Source organism: Dama dama, chromosome 15, assembly GCF_033118175.1.
Source record: "Dama dama isolate Ldn47 chromosome 15, ASM3311817v1, whole genome shotgun sequence".
NCBI classification, from domain to species: Eukaryota; Metazoa; Chordata; class Mammalia; order Artiodactyla; family Cervidae; genus Dama; species Dama dama.
The window spans coordinates 8,735,849-8,752,769 of record NC_083695.1 but is presented as its reverse complement, the minus strand read 5'-3'; the positions used below and the strand labels follow the sequence as shown (position 1 = coordinate 8,752,769).

Genomic DNA, 16,921 nt, shown 5'->3' with positions numbered 1-16,921 from the left:
CTTTTTCCAAATTTCGTGACTTTAATCTCTCCTATCCTTTCTGGAAGTTATGAAGGAGACTCCATATATCAGACAGATCATTCCTTAAACCAGAATTAGTCTGGGCTAGACTTGGCTTTGTTTAAAACCTGAAAAGCATTTTTGTCCCATTAGGCAGCCTTGAGGATCGTTAGCACATTTTTTAATCTATTCTGAACATCCAGGGACTAAATGGAAGTCAGTTTTATGAACCTGGTGATTGAAACCTAAAATTCATGATGAAAACCAGAGCTGGTTAGGACTGTGTTTTCAAGGGCTGGGAAAGCCATTTTTACCCTCCCCACTTCAAGTGTCACCCATTAGCCAGATTCTATTTTTAGATCCTCTTCAGTAGTGAGGATTTTTATGAGTAGTGAGCCATTTTGGGGGAGACAAGATTACAAACTCCTTTTTTTTTAAAAAAAAAAAACGTTTAAGGATTCTGTAGTTAAGTTTGACATAATAAGAATCTTCAAAAGCCTGGAACTTGACTAGATAGAGATTTCTAGCTCTGCAGTGGTTTTTATTTTTTCAGTTTGAAAAATCTGATAGCTGTCTTCTTTGTCTCAGAAAGTCAAACAGATGTTATTCAGCAAATAGTTACTGAGTGCCACTGTGTCCCAGGATAAAGTGTCTGGAACACAAAAATCCCATCTTTGGGAATTCCCTGGCAGTCCAATGGTTAGGACTCTGATTTTCCAAGCTGGGGGTCTGGGTTTGAGCCCTTGTCAGGGAACCGAGTTTCTCACAAAATGTGTGGTGCAGGTGAAAAAAGAAACCCCAGCTTCTCTCTGTGCCACTTTCACAGACATTTTTAGAATGTTCCAGGTGGTGGTATCACCCACCAGGTATTTCTGAGAGGATTTTTCCTGCTCCCCGACCAAGTCCTGAAAGCCTTCTCATGGTGACAGCCCCACTTGAGTTGCTCGTAGGCTTTGACACTCCTTAATTAGAGATTGTTAGCTATTCTCACATTGCCTAGAAAGAAAGCCTGACTCCTACTTGTAGGCAGTATTTGTTGGGGATGAATCAGTGGGAAAAGACTGTCTCTCTTTTTTTTCCTCTTTGTCTTTGAGTCATTAAATTTGTGTTTATGTGTATTCCTGATACTCAGATGAAAGGCTGTATGTTGGTACTGTTAAGGCTCCAATTTATTTATGACTGAAATTGTCACAATTTAAGCTTGAAGTATTAAAAATTTGAATGGGTCCTGGCTCCGTATTGGTTCATACAGGTATACCTGCTGGGTACTGGGTTCATTAGGTGATTCAAAGGTGAATAAGGCAGGACTAGAGACTACTGTGTTCATTTTGCGGATCTTTGATGCGTAATATGTGTGCCTGTGGGCATATGGAAAGCCTGAGAAACCAGTTGTGGGCCTTCCATTTGCAATGGAGTGCAATGGAATTTGCCTTTTTGCATGAGTTAACTTTAAGCCTGTTTTTATCTAATGTATCATGAACCAAGTTCTGATTCCCATGTAGCCCTTCATATTAACTCTGCCTTGGGAGTAAGTCTTTTTTTAATGCATGGACAAAATATTTTTACCCTTTATGAGCAAACGCTAGTATTATAAGCACCGTGTACCTTGAAGAAGTTAAGATATGCCAGTGATGTCCTCGGTTCTTTGAGGGGTGGGGTGAGTACCTGTGATAAACCAGGAAAGGTAGAGAGCTGGTGTGGTTCTGGGTCTGCGCATCCCTCTCTGTCTGTGTATAGCAGCAGTCTATGAAATGTGACGAACTGACAGTGCGCTTATGCTCATTTGTCAGAGGTGGAGTGTCTCCTATGCTCAGGTAGACATCAATTGTGACCGTGGACTGTCTTTATTTTTCTATGCAGTGACTTACTTCCCTCTCCATTGAAACCCCAAAGCACCTCACGTTTCTTTGAATTTCCGTCACTGCTGCTTGCTGTTCTCTTGTGTTCCTATAGCATTTATATTTGCAAAATATTTTCCAGTCCCCTCCAATTCATCATACTTCCCAGCCAACTCTTTGTATTAGGTTCATGGTGCGTTGCTTAGAGGAAGAAATAAGCCACAGGAGTGGCAGAGGCAAACTATTATTTACAGGATGGATAAACAAGTCCCACTGTCTAGCACAGGGAACTACATTCAATATCCTGTGATAAACCATAATGAGAAAGAATATGGAGAAAACATATATGTGTAAAACTGAGTCACTTTGCTATACAGCAGAAATTAACACAACATGGCAAGCCAGTTGTACTTCAATGAAATTTAAAAAGAGGAAAAAAAAAGTCACAGGAAAGATGAGCTGACTTGTCCACACCAGACGCTGAGTTGGTCACAGAGCCAAGCTGAGGCTTTTAGAGCCGGTGATTTTCAGGGACTGCTAACCTGAGCTGTTGTTATCCAGCAGGATCTTGGGGACTAAGCAGAGATTTATGGGTAGAAAATAAAAGGGCTGCCCACCATGCCGTTAACTGCCTGGTTATGCCAGCTATGAGAACGTTAGGGCCCTAAATGGACTTCCGAGATGTCTGGTAATTGATGGCAGTGCATACAGCATCCTTAGAAGGAACACTCTTCTGCTTACTTACTTCTTGCTTTGATTCAATTTTTTAAAATGTTGTCTGTAATCAAAAAGCGTGCTTGGCAACCTTGAAGATTTGGAATTTTTTAAAAAGATCATTGTGATCTCGATTGATGATTAGTCAATGCTCATTGTGCTGAATGGTTGGTCACCATTGTGATGACTGCTGAGTCCAGAGAGCTATTCTAATGTTAAACACCAGCAGAAACACCTTTTTTGCCCCCCTCCAATTGCATTAAATTTTTTTCTTTTTTTAAAATTGACATATACTTGATTTACAGTGTTGTGTTACTACTGTTCAGGGAAGTGATTCAGTTACATGGATGTATACAGTCTTTTTCTTTTATATCCTTTTCCCTTATGATTTCTCATAGACTTTTGCATATAGATCTCTGTGCTATTACAGTAGAGCATTGTTGTTTATCCGTCCTATAAGTAATAGTTTGCCTCTACCTATCCTGTGGCTTATTTCTTCCCCAAAGCAATGATCCATGAACCTAACACGATGAGCTGGTTGGGAAGTATGATGAATTGTAGTGGACTGGAAAATATTTTGCAAATATTACAAGAACACAAGAGAACAGCAGTAGATGTTTTCATCTATACAAAAGCTTACATCTGCTAACCCCAACCTTCTACTCTATTCCTCTTCCATGCCGTCCCTCTCCCAGCCCCTCCCCCGACAACCACCAGCCTGCTCTCTTGTGTCCCCGATCCTGAGAAACACCTTTTAAATGTTTTGAAAGTTGGTCGAGTATCTGACCCTTTCAACTGAAGGCCACTGCTGATTTTTCTGATGTGATTCTGGAGCGGCACATTTTTCCGGGCATCGTGGCATCGTGCAAACTCACCCAGGGCTGTTCCCCCATGATGCGTGGGTCAGAGTCTTTCTGGATGAGGGGTGGGGAAACTTTGAGGTGAACTAGCATGGCTGCCTCCACCAGCCACGTGGGTTGCATGGATCTGCCCCCTCAGAGGAGCAGCTCCCTGCCCTTGAGGAGGGCAGTGCCTCCTTACTTAAAACGCCAGAGCTGCCCCGCTTCTTCTCCCTCAACCAGACATTGTACAAAATGTGTGCGTCTTCCTAGACACTCCCACCCCCTGCCTTACTTTTCTTTTTTTTTTTTTTACTTTTCAAATATTAAAAAAGGACCAGGATAGTAATTAGAAGCAATCCAGGCAAATTGGGAATTTGTGAAGTGGAAAAGAAAACACGGTTATAATGATTATTGTAAATAGAAAAAGAAATGGAGCGTTGTTAGAAGATCGACTTAACAGAGTTGTCGTTTTCAATAGTTTTTTGCAGGAGGCTGTTCAGAGCTATTGTGATAATAGATTGTGTTGCCCAGTTGGCCTTTGTATTTCTTCTCCTGATAACCTTTTGAATTATTTCATAAAGTTGGTCGTGGCAATTTTTGGGTAGCTGGGAAAGTGTCAGGACATGAAGGACAAATAATTGCATGGTGTCAGGGTCAGAAATGGAATCTGAGTTCCAAGCCATGATAGTGAGCTGGACCGGGCCCCCAACTCCCTCTTGGGGACCACTATTTCTGCTCACCTGGGGCTCAGTTGTCTTGCCCAGAGGATCTGGCCAGGAATCCACATTCTGACCCTCCTGATGTCTTTACTCATTGACGACAGTAAATGATAAGCAAACTCAAAATTGTAGAAAACTCTGATGTTGCCTTAAGCTGGTTTTGACCTGATAGACAATGCTGCTTTTTAAGTATAGTTGATTTACAGTGTTGTATTAATTTCTGCTGTACAGCAAAGAGATTCAGTTATTTATATACATTTTTTTCTTTTTTAATATTCTTTTCCATTGTGATTTATCTCAAGATATTGAATATATTACAGCTCCCTGTGCTATAGAGTAGGACTTTGTTGTTTATCCATTCTATATATAATAGTTTGCATATGCTAACCCCAAACTCTCAGTGACAATGTTGTTTTATAATTAGTGGATTTAAAAGCTGAAAGTTATTCACGCTTACCTAGCCCAGACTTCATGCTGCTCTGCCTAAGTGTCCCAGCCCCCAGTAAACCCTGTTCTGTTTCGTTCAGAAGTGCCCAGTGACTGAAGTGAGTCTCCATGTTAGGAAATGTGACCTCAAATTAGTATTTTATATAGTTATTATGAAAATAAAAGCGGTTCACAAAGTATAAAGGAAACTGATGTCTGTTATGTTGCCAGATTTTTGTTTGGAGAAAATGGAATAGTAAATTGAACAAGGGTAGTCTTACAGGAGCCAGCCCAGTCCTACAGCATTATTGCTAGAAAAATTAATAATTAACTGATGGCATGAAATGGACTCATACTCAGAGAACTGTGTCAGATTCAGGATTGATTTTTTTTTTCTTTTGGTCCTTTTTTGTGTCAGAAGATGATGTCTCCCAGGTAGAGATGCAAACTTGTGTTATTTTAACAATATAATTAATCACAGATATTACTCATTTTCATGGAACAATATTGTTTTCCCCTCTCTCTTTGGAATAACCTACAATGTAGGATGTTATATCTGTAGGCTTAATTAACTTAAAAAGAAACTAAATACAAAATCATAGTGTTCAATAACTCAAGCGTATCTCAACATTTCAGTGAGGATATAAGTACTTTTTATCATTAAGCACAGTATACTGATTATCATGACATATAATTTAACTTTGAGAAAGGCAATATTGAGTTTCTATGGGCTTGGAACTTCGCTAGTAAGTTCTTCAAAGAAGATGTGGCTTCTGAATGGAGATAGCAATTCGTGCTAACAGATATTCTTAGGAAACTCCTACAACTGACATTTTTCTTTCTTTTTAAAAAATTTTTATATTATATTAGAGTACAGTTGATTTCTAGTGTTTCAGGTGTAGCGTTCCCTGTGCTATATAGCAGATCATTTTGGTCATCTGTTTTATATCTAGCAGTGTATATGTGTTAATCCCAAGCTCCTCTAATTTACCCCCTCCCCCAGGCTTTCTCCTTTGGTAACGATGTTTGTTTTCTATCTGTGAATCTGTTTCTGTTTTGTAAATAAGTTCATTTGTGTCATATTTAGATAGACATATAAGTGATGTCACATGATATTTGTTTTTCTCAGGCATACTTAGTATGACAGTCTCCAGGTGCATCCATGTTGCTGCAGGTGGCCTTATTTCATTCTTTATTATGACTAATATTCCATTGTCTGTATGTACCACATCTTCTTTACCCATTCCTCTATCAGTGGACATTTAGGTTGCTTCCATGTTTTGGCCATTCCAACTGACATTTTTCTCAACTACCATGTTTTAGGGGTTGAAGAGTGTTTTCTGGCTCTCTGGATTACGTTCAGGAGTATAATGTAGCTGCACCTCCTGATCATTTGAATATCCTTCAGACTATTCATGTGAAAACATAATACTACAAGTCATGGGCACAGTGCCTTAACCCCCAACTGTTTTCCTCTGCTCCCTGTTTTTTCAGAGTTTTAGTACAATGGCCAGGGAGGGTCCCGTATGAGCAGGGAGACCAGTCTGCACCCACTCTCCTTCCTGGCCGGTGACTTACGCGTTATGATTCTGTATATTTCAGGGAGAAATGCTTTTATTTACTCCTGCTGCCGAAGGAATATATACACAGTGAGACAGTGACTCCTGTGACTTTGTGTCTTTCGGTGACTGAACACTCATTCCCTTAGCTTTTAAAGAAATAAATACACATGTATTTATTTTATTTTTTATTGAAGTATAAATGATATAAAGGGTTAATTTCAGAGGTACAGCAGAGTGATTCCGTTATACGTATGTCTGTTCTTTTTCAGATTCTTTTCGCTTATCACTTCAGTTCAGTTCAGTCACTCAGTCGTGTCCAACTCTTTGCGACCCCATGAATCGCAGCACGCCAGGCCTCCCTGTCCATCACCAGCTCCTGGAGTTTACTCAAACTCATGCCCATCAAGTCGGTGATGCCATCCAGCCATCTCATCCTCTGTCGTCCCCTTCTCCTCCTGCCCCCAATCCCTCCCAGCATCAGGGTCTTTTCCAATGAGTCAACTCTTCACATCAGGTGGCCAAAGTATTGGAGTTTCAGCTTCAGCATCAGCCCTTCCAATGAACACCCAGGACTTATCTCCTTCAGGATGGACTGGTTGGATCTCCTTGCAGTCCAAGGGACTCTCAAGAGTGTTCTCCAACACCACAGTTCAAAAGCATCAATTTTTCAGTGCTCAGCTTTCTTCACAGTCCAACTCTCACATCCATACATGACCATTGGAAAAACCATAGCCTTGACCAGATGGACCTTTGTTGGCAAAGTAGTGTGTCTGCTTTTTAATATGCTATTGAGGTTGGTCATAACTTTCCTTCCAAGGAGTAAGCATCTTTTAATTTCATGGCTGCAATCACCATCTGCAGTGATTTTGGAGCCCAAAAAAATAAAGTCTGACACTGTTTCCACTGTTTCCCCATCTATTTCCCATGAGGTGATGGGACCAGATGCCATGATCTTAGTTTTCTGAATGTTAAGCTTTAAGCCAACTTTTTCACTCTCCTCTTTCACTTTCATCAAGAGGCTTTTTAGTTCCTCTTCACTTTCTGCCATAAAGGTGGTGTCATCTGCGTATCTGAGGTTATTGATATTTCTTCCGGCAATCTTGATTCCCGCTTGTGCTTCTTCCAGCCCAGCGTTTCTCATGATGTACTCTGCATATAAGTTAAATAAGCAGGGTGACAATATACAGCCTTGATGTACTCCTTTTCCTGTTTGGAACCAGTCTGTTGTTCTAACTGTTGCTTCCTGACCTGCATACAGGTTTCTCAAGAGGCAGGTCAGGTGGTCTGGTATTCCCATCTCTTTCAGAATTTTCCACAGTTTATTGTGGTCCACACAGTCGAAAGCTTTGGCGTAGTCAATAAAGCAGAAATAGATGTTTTTCTGGAACTCTCTTGCTTTTTTGATGATCCAGCGGATATTGGCAATTTGACCTCTGGTTCCTCTGCCTTTTCTAAAACCAGCTTCAACATCTGGAAGTTCACGGTTCACGTATTGCTGAAGCCTGTCTTGGAGAATTTTGAGCATTACTTTACTAGCGTGTGAGATGAGTGCAATTGTGCAGTAGTTTGAGCATTCTTTGGGATTGCCTTTCTTAGGGATTGGATGGAAAACTGACCTTTTGCAGACCTGTGGCCACTGCTGAGTTCTCCAAATTTGCTGGCCTATTGAGTGCAGCACTTTCACAGCATCGTCTTTCAGGATTTGAAATAAGCTCAACTGGAATTCCATCACACCAAAAGGTTATTTTCCCTTATAGGTTATTGCAAAATATTGAGTGTAGTTTCCTGTGCCATAGAGGGGGTCCTTGTTGGTTATCTATTTTATACATAGTAGGGTGTATCTGTGAATTCCAAAATCCTCATTTACCCTCCCCCTTTCCCCTTTGGGAACCGTAAGTTTGTTTTCTATGTCTGTGAGTCTGTTTCTGTTTTGTATATAAATTCATTTGTATTCCCTGTTTTAAAAAAATTCTACATAAGCAATATCATATGATACTTGTTTTTCTCTGACTTACTTCAGTTAGTATGATCATCTCTAAAGTCCATCATTCTCTTAGCTTTGTCGAGAGCACCTTAGGAGGGTGAGAAGGACTAGGAACGTCAGCCTTTTCTATCTGTGGGTTTTAAGATGCAGAAAGGATCTATAGAGACTTCCCTGGAGGTCCCATGGTTAAGAATCCAACTGCCAGTGTAGGGGACATGGGTTCAGTCCTTGGTCTGGGAAGATCCCACATGCTTATGGAGCAATTAAGCCCGAGAGCCACAACTCGAGAGCTGATATGCTGCAACAAAAGATCCTGGAGCCACAACTAAAACCTGACAGCCAAGGTAAAAAAAAAAGTATGTGTGTTTATCACTAGGTGAACAGGAGCAGAGAGGAGCTAAAGTTTTCTAGGAGAGAGGTAGAGGGAGGTTGGAGTTGGCGGCAAGGGAGGAGGTTAGAGAGCCTTAATGTGACGAGGCAGCATCTGAGATGGACTCTAGGCTGGGGGACATTGACCTCTTTCCTTGAGGGACTGTGTATGGTTCATAGAACACCATTCCTTTTAAGAAAGGACACCTGCCTTGGTAATCTGGTTTGAACCAAGGAGCCTCCTTTCAAAACCACATGGACATACCTTGGTTCCATTTCAGTTCTCCAAGATTTAGTTTGCAGGGACCTTAAAGATGCACGTTGCCATCAAGCAACAAGAAAATCCACAAAGACGCCTTTTAGGTACAATGTGTGGGATTTTGTTGCCGCTGTGGTGGCTTTCATTTTTATCTCCTCCATGATTTGCAGCTTTTTACGGAAGCAGGGGACAATGGGGAAGGCATGGAAATGGTCTCTGTGGGCCACGGTAATGAAAACTGTAAATAGAGTGAAAATTAAACCGTCTAATAAAGCTTAAAATTCCTTTTCAGAATGCACTGGCCTCTTTGCAAGCTATTATCACAAAGCCATTGGGGTCCTCTTTTGCATTGAAGTTAGTCAGTCACCACCTTTATTGGCCCTTCGGAATACTCATTAAAGAAAGTGAAACTTCATTACACTTAACTGACTAAATTGACCTTGTAGATTCAATTCATTCTCTGGCTTTGCACAACTGAATAATTATATATGGTAAATTACCTTCATTGTATGTATGCATGGCTATAAAAAGGTGGTATCCAACAGACGTTCACAGTGTTCCACGGTGGGGGGTCAGGAACTGCACTGATTTCATGAACAGACTTGGGGTTCTATCCAGAAGTGCTTCTGATACTTGTATTATGAAGGGGCTTAAATAACATAGTAACAAAGTAAGGAAATTTACACCAGCAATATTTGCACATTTTAAAGGAGAATCTAGATAAAGACAACTCAGTAAAGATTTTTTTTGAGCTGAGTTTTCTGAGTTGAGTTTTTAATTTTTTCCTCTATCAATTCCATTAAAAAAAATCACAACCTGCTATATTCTCTTGTGCCTTTCCCAAAAGATTAGGAATATGGTTAGTCTCGGTATTGTCAGAAAAAAACAAACTGAAAAACTGCTTTCAAAGTAGTTTTGCTTGCTGAAAATGGGGCCTGGGAAGTTTTTTAACTATATGAACTTGGTTATCTGGAAGCAACCTAAAATGTTCATCAAAGGAACTAGTTCAGAAAGGATGGTATGTCACGCAGTGGAATACTATGCAGCGATAAAAAGGAGTGCTCTTTGTTGATATTGAATGATCCCTAGGTTGTATTTTTCTTTCTTTCTTTTTTTTTTTTTTGAGATTGTCATATGGTTTTTTTTTTTTTTTCATTTATTTTTATTAGTTGGAGGCTAATTACTTTACAATATTGTAGTGGTTTTTGTCATACATTGACATGAATCAGCCATGGATTTACACGTATTCCCCATCCCGATCCCCCCTCCCACCTCCCTCTCCACCCGATTCCTCTGGGTCTTCCCAGTGCACCAGGCCGGAGCACTTGTCTCATGCATCCCACCTGGGCTGGTGATCTGTTTCACTATAGATAATATACATGCTGTTCTCTCGAAACATCCCACCCTCACCTTCTCCCACAGAGTCCAAAAGTCTGTTCTGTATTTCTGTGTCTCTTTTTCTGTTTTGCATATAGGGTTATCATTACCATCTTTCTAAATTCCATATATATGTGTTAGTATACTGTAATGTTCTTTATCTTTCTGGCTTACTTCACTCTGTATAAGGGGCTCCAGTTTCATCCATCTCATTAGGACTGATTCAAATGAATTCTTTTTAATGGCTGAGTAATATTCCATGGTGTATATGTACCACAGCTTCCTTATCCATTCGTCTGCTGATGGGCATCTAGGTTGCTTCCATGTCCTGGTTATTATAAACAGTGCTGCGATGAACATTGGGGTGCACGTGTCTCTTTCAGATCTGGTTTCCTCAGTGTGTATGCCCACCCTCAGTGTGTATTTCCTCGGTGTGTATTCTTTCTTTCTTTCTTTCTTTCTTTTTTTTTTTTTGATTAAAGCAATTGCTAAATGTTGATTTTTTTTTAATTTATTTTAATTGGAGACTAATTATTTTACAATGTTGTAGTGGTTTTTGCCATACATTGACATGAATCAGCCATAAATTAAAAATCCAGGTGCAGAACAATGTGTTTATTATGATTTATGTTAAAGGGATAGAGAAAATGATGTATGTGTCTATGTTTACACATGTGTAGAATGTTGTTGAAGAGAAACGCAAGAAACTAAATCTGTTTGTTGTTCCCTCTGAGGAAGGAAACTGAGCGACCGAGAACAGGAGTGGAGAGGGAAGCTTTCTCCTTTATACCTTTTTGTACCCCTTGATTTTTGAATAATAGATTCTTGAAATAGTAGATAGGTAATAATAGACTCTTGTTAATCATCTTAGCTTCAGAACAGAAACATGATTATCTAGACTTGGACTGTCCAGTAGAACTTTCATGTTCCATGTCTACACCATCCAACATAGCAGCCACTAGTCCTGTGTGGCTTTTGAGCACTTGAAAGGTGGCTTGTACAGCTGGGGGACTAAAATTTTAATTTCCTTTAATTTTAATTAATTATATTTAAATAGCCAAGTGTGTCAGTGGCTACCATATTGATTAGGTGCAGATCTAGAGTATATGACTTAGGGTGTCTCTCTGTTTAGACCAGAATAAAGTTTAGTTGTGTATTGGGAGAAATAATTATTAGTTTAGGCTTTCACAGTAACATTTATTATTGTAAATCTAAGAAAATACCCACATTTTCTTTTTACCCTAAAATTTAATGCCATCACGTATTTCTTTTTAAAAATTTATTTTATTGAAGTACAGTTGATTTGCAATGTTGTGTTAATTTCTTCTGTACAGGAGAGTGATTCAGTTATACATATATATTCATTCTTTTTCATGTTCTTTTCCACTGTGATTAATCACAGGATATTGAATATAGTTCCCTGTGCTATGTACAGTTAGGACCTTCTTGTTTATTCATTCTATATATAATGGTTTGCATCTATTGTCTAACCTTCCAATCCCTCTCTCTTCTGACCCCGACCCCCTCCCCCTTGGCAACAACAGATCTGTTCTCTGTGTTTGTGAGTCTGTTTCTGTTTTGCAGATAAGTTCATTTGTGTCATATTTTAGATTCCACATATAAGTGATATCGGATGGTATTTGTCTTTCTCTTTCTGACTTGCTTCACATGGTATGAATATCTCTAAGTCCGCCTATGCTGCTGCAAATTCCTTTCACATATTTCTTGAAATAACTATTAGTCAAGTTTGAAAATCCTCTTTATTACCCAGGAAAATCATTTTAATGGAAACGCTGTCTTTTTGTACTCTAACTTGGAAAAAGTCTATTTCTGAGCGGTTTGTTTTCTTATCTATAGCACAGACCCTATTTGTGGTCTCCCTCCAGTGTACTGTGCCGGGCACTTTGCTCTTGAGCCCAGCAGCTGTTGTGTGACAAGGGGACAGTCTGCATTCTTGGCCAGCAGCTGCCAGCAGCGTTTCTAATCTGGTTTTGGCAGGAAATAGTGCACAAGTGGAAGCCAAGTTAAAAGAAGCTTGAAAAATAAACAGAATGATTTCAGATACCCCTTAGTATATCATTCATGTTTCTGCTTAATTTGCTCTAGTTATTTCTTAACTTGACTGGAATCTGAACCTTTCTAGGGCAGAGCTCTATCTAATTGTCTTTGAAATCTGGGGTCTGACCCGGGGGCTGGGATATGCCAGCAGGTCACTCTTACTACTCTTGCTGTTAGTATTAGTAGTAATGATTGACGGTATTGCAGATTTGTTTACTTGATTGTTACTAGCTTAAAACTGTTGTTCATCCGGGATAAACTGGTTGTAGATAATTAGTGGTTATGAGTCCCTCTTTTCTTCCCCTTCCTACTACACAGTGCCTCCCACCTTCTGCTCTAAAGTATGACATTTTGAACATTCTGTAAGGATTATTTATTCATCTCTTCTGTAAGCACAAGGATTTTTCTTGTACACACATCCTAATTTAATCTGTCTTTCTTACAGAGTAAGAGGTTTTCAGAAGGCAGGGCATCGGTGTAAAACACAGTACCTTTTAACAAATTTTTATTATTTTTTTATTGAAGTATAGTTGATTTACTAACTAACAGTATACAGCACAGAGATTCAGTTTTATATATATGTATGTGTGTGTGTATATATATGTGTGTGTGTATATATGTATGTGTGTATATATGTATATGTGTGTATACATATGTATATGTGTGTGTATATATATATATGTATATGTGTGTATATGTATATGTGTGTGTATATATGTATATGTGTGTATGTATGTGTGTATATATGTATGTGTATATATATGTATATGTGTGTGTATGTGTGTATATATGTATATGTGTGTATGTATATATGTATATGTGTATATATATGTATATGTATGTGTTTGTGTGTATATATACATATGTGTGTGTTTGTGTGTATATATGTATATGTATGTGTTTGTGTGTATATATACATATATGTGTATGTATATGTGTATATATGTATATGTGTGTATATGTATATGTATGTGTTTGAGTGTGTATACATACATGTGTGTGTGTATATGTATGTGTTTGTGTGTGTGTGTGTACATATATATTTGCATATATATGTGTGTAAAGGTCAGTTTTCATTCCAATCCCAAAGAAAGGCAATGCCAAAGAATGCTCTAACTACTGCACAATTGCACTCATCTCCCACCCTAGTAAAGAAATGCTCAAAATTCTCCAAGCCAGGCTTCAGCAATACATGAACCGTGAACTTCCAGATGTTGAAGCTGGTTTTAGAAAAGGCAGAGGAAGCAGAGGTCAAATTGCCAACATCCGCTGGATCATTGAAAAAGCAAGAGAGTTCCAGAAAAACATCTACTTCTGCTTTATTGACTATGCCAAAGCCTTTGACTTTGTGGATCGCAACAAACTGTGGAAAATTCTGAAAGAGATGGTAATACCAGACCACCTGACCTGCCTCTTGAGAAACCTGTATGCAGGTCAGGAAGCAACAGTTAGAACTGCACATGGAACAACAGACTGGTTCCAAACAGGAAAAGGAGTACGTCAAGGCTGTATATTGTCACCCTGCTTATTTAACTTACATGCAGAGTATATCATGAGAAACGCTGGGCTGGAAGAAGCCCAAGGTGGAATCAAGATTGCCAGGAGAAATATCAATAACCTCAGATATGCAGATGACACCACCCTTATGGCAGAAAGCGAGGAAGAACTAAAGAGCCTTTTGATGAAAGTGAAAGAGGAGAGTGAAAAGTTTGGGTTAAAGCTCAACATTCAGAAAACTAAGATCATGGCATCCGGTCCCATCACTTCATGGCAAATACATGGGGAAACAGTGGAAACAGTGGCTGACTTTATTTTTCTGGGCTCCAAAATCACTGCAGATGGTGATTGCAGCCATGAAATTAAAAGACACTTACTCCTTGGAAGGAAAGTTATGACCAACCTAGACAGCATATTAAAAAGCAGAGACATGTGGAGAAAAGGGAACCCTCTTACACTGTTGGTGGGAATGCAAACTAGTACAGCCGCTATGGAAAACAGTGTGGAGATTTCTTAAAAAACTGGAAATAGAACTGCCATATGACCCAGCAATCCCACTTCTGGGCATACACACTGAGGAAACCAGATCTGAAAGAGACACGTGCACCCCAGTGTTCATCGCAGCACTGTTTATAATAACCAGGACATGGAAGCAACCTAGATGCCCATCAGCAGACGAATGGATAAGGAAGCTGTGGTACATATACACCATGGAATATTACTCAGCCATTAAAAAGAATTCATTTGAATCAGTCCTAATGAGATGGATGAAGCTGGAGCCCCTTATACAGAGTGAAGTAAGCCAGAAAGATAAAGAACATTACAGCATACTAACACATATATATGGAATTTAGAAAGATGGTAACGATAACTCTATATGCAAAACAGAAAAAGAGACACAGAAATACAGAACAGACTTTTGAACTCTGTGGGAGAAGGTGAGGGTGGGATGTTTCGAGAGAACAGCATGTATACTATCTATAGTGAAACAGATCACCAGCCCAGGTGGGATGCATGAGACAAGTGCTCTGGCCTGGTGCACTGGGAAGACCCAGAGGAATCGGGTGGAGAGGGAGGTGGGAGCGGGGATTGGGATGGGGAATACGTGTAAATCCATGGCTGATTCATATCAATGTATGACAAAACCCACTGAAATGTTGTGAAGTGATTGGCCTCCAACTAATAAAAAAAAAAAAATAAAATGAAAAAAAATAAAAGAGCAGAGACATTACTTTGCTAACAATGGTACATCTAGTCAAGGCTATGGTTTTTCCAGTGGTCATGTATGGATGTGAGAGTTGGACTGTGAAGAAAGCTGAGTGCTGAAGAATTGATGCTTTTGAACTGTGGTGTTGGAGAAGGCTCTTGAGAGTCCCTTGGACTGCAAGGAGATCCAACCAGTCCATCCTGAAGGAGATAAGTCCTGGGTGTTCATTGGAAGGACTGATGCTGAAGCTGAAACTCCAATACTCTGGCCACCTGATGCGAAGAGTTGACTCATTGGAAAAGACTCTGATGCTGGGAGGGATTGGGGGCGGGAGGAGAAGGGGATGACAGAGGATGAGATGGCTGGATGGCATCACTGACTTGATGGACATGGGTTTGGGTAGACTCTGGGAGTTGGTGATGGACAGGGAGGCCTGGCGTGCTGTGATTCATGGGGTTGCAAAGAGTTGGACACAACTGAGTGACTGAACTGAACCGTGTATATGTGTATATATACACATACAAACTTCCCTAATGGCTCAGCTGTAAAGAATCTGCCTGCAGTGAAGGAGACAGAGGTGATGCAGGTTTGATCCTTAAGTGGGGAAGATCTCCTGGAGGAGGAAATGGCAATCCACTCCAGTATTCTTGCCTGGAAAATCCCATGGACAGAGGAACCTGGTGGGCTACAGTCCAGGGGTTGCAAAGAGTCGGACACAGCTGAAGTGACTAGGCACGGCATGATTCCTTCATGCAGGACTTTGAGGAGGATATATGTGTGTATGTATGTATATATATGTGTGTGTGTATAGATATATATTCTTTTTCAGATTCTTTTGCATTATAGGTTATTACAAAATGTTGACTATAGTTCCCTGTGCTATACAGTAGGTCCTTGTTGGTTATCCATTTTACATATAGTAGTGTGTATATGTTAATTGCAAAAGTAGTACCTGTTTCAAGTGAACAAAAACTCCTCAAGTGGTTAGACCAAATAAATGACTTCCTTTTCTTTGTCTCTAAAGAGGAAATGTTACTTGTATCTTATCTTTGGGCTGCAGATCGTTCTTTCTATCCAATTCCCACATGGCCCAGCCTCTTGTGTCCCAGAAGGGGTAAGAGGTTGGGTGTGGCCCACGCAGGGGCGCTGAGTGTGGACAGAGCTGCGCTGAGCACTGTTTGCTTCTGGTTGCAGACCTTCACCGCCTGGTGTAACTCCCACCTCAGGAAAGCTGGCACTCAGATCGAGAACATCGAGGAAGATTTCCGGAATGGCCTTAAGCTCATGCTACTTTTGGAAGTCATCTCAGGTGAGTCTTAAACATTTTTCGTAGGTGTTATACCCAGTTTGTCTGAGCAGTAGATATGTATGCATCTGTTTTTTGTTTTTTTTTTTAAAAAAAAGCTCCCTTTGAACCTGACTGGGCAAGAACATGGTATTATTGGCAAAGAAAACTTTCCAAAGAGCAATCTGTCTGGAGCTATTTTTCTCTTCTAAAAGAGGAGCGAATTCTGTTTAAAACAGACTTATTAAAATAATGTTTCTGCCACCCACCTGGAAACAGAATGAGAGAAGAGAAAATGACATTTATATAACTCCTCACCAGGCTGCCCTGTCCAGGTTTAGTCCAGCTAGTCTATATTCCAAAAATTGTCTTTCATGCCAAAAGCCAGTGTGTACATTGGCTTAACTCTGCAAACAGGAGTCAGAATTTCTGAGGGGTTATACCTTGCCCTGAATGTCAGCTAGCTGGTTTAGACATTGGACTGGAGAATGGATGAAGGCAGGGCTGCCCTGATCCGAATATCCTCATATTCCCATGTCTGAGATGAGCGCTGCAATTTGAATGAGGCTCCCTGACTTCTCATAGCTGGTCAGCTACTCCAGTTGCTGCGGGGGCCCCAGCCAGCTTCTTTCTTACTTATTTAAACATTGGCTCATAGACCAAACAAGGCTCTCCCAGCAGGTCTGAAAAGCATATGGAGTTCATAGCACAGCCTCTGCTCTGGTGCATTTCATCTTGAAAGTATTGTGATTTACAGAAACTGGAGACACACGAGGAATAGTCA

General features: G+C 40.1%; 1 protein-coding gene across 1 annotated transcript in view; it reads left to right on the top strand.

Annotated features, from left to right (window-relative positions):
- The window catches only part of ACTN2 (actinin alpha 2), a 78,875-nt gene that overhangs the window by 17,932 nt on the left and 44,022 nt on the right, over window positions 1-16,921 (top strand). Inside the window, exon 2 of the mRNA XM_061161405.1 lies at window positions 16,047-16,161. Coding sequence (XP_061017388.1) covers window positions 16,047-16,161 — 115 coding nt within the window. The remainder of the gene's footprint in view (window positions 1-16,046; window positions 16,162-16,921) is intronic.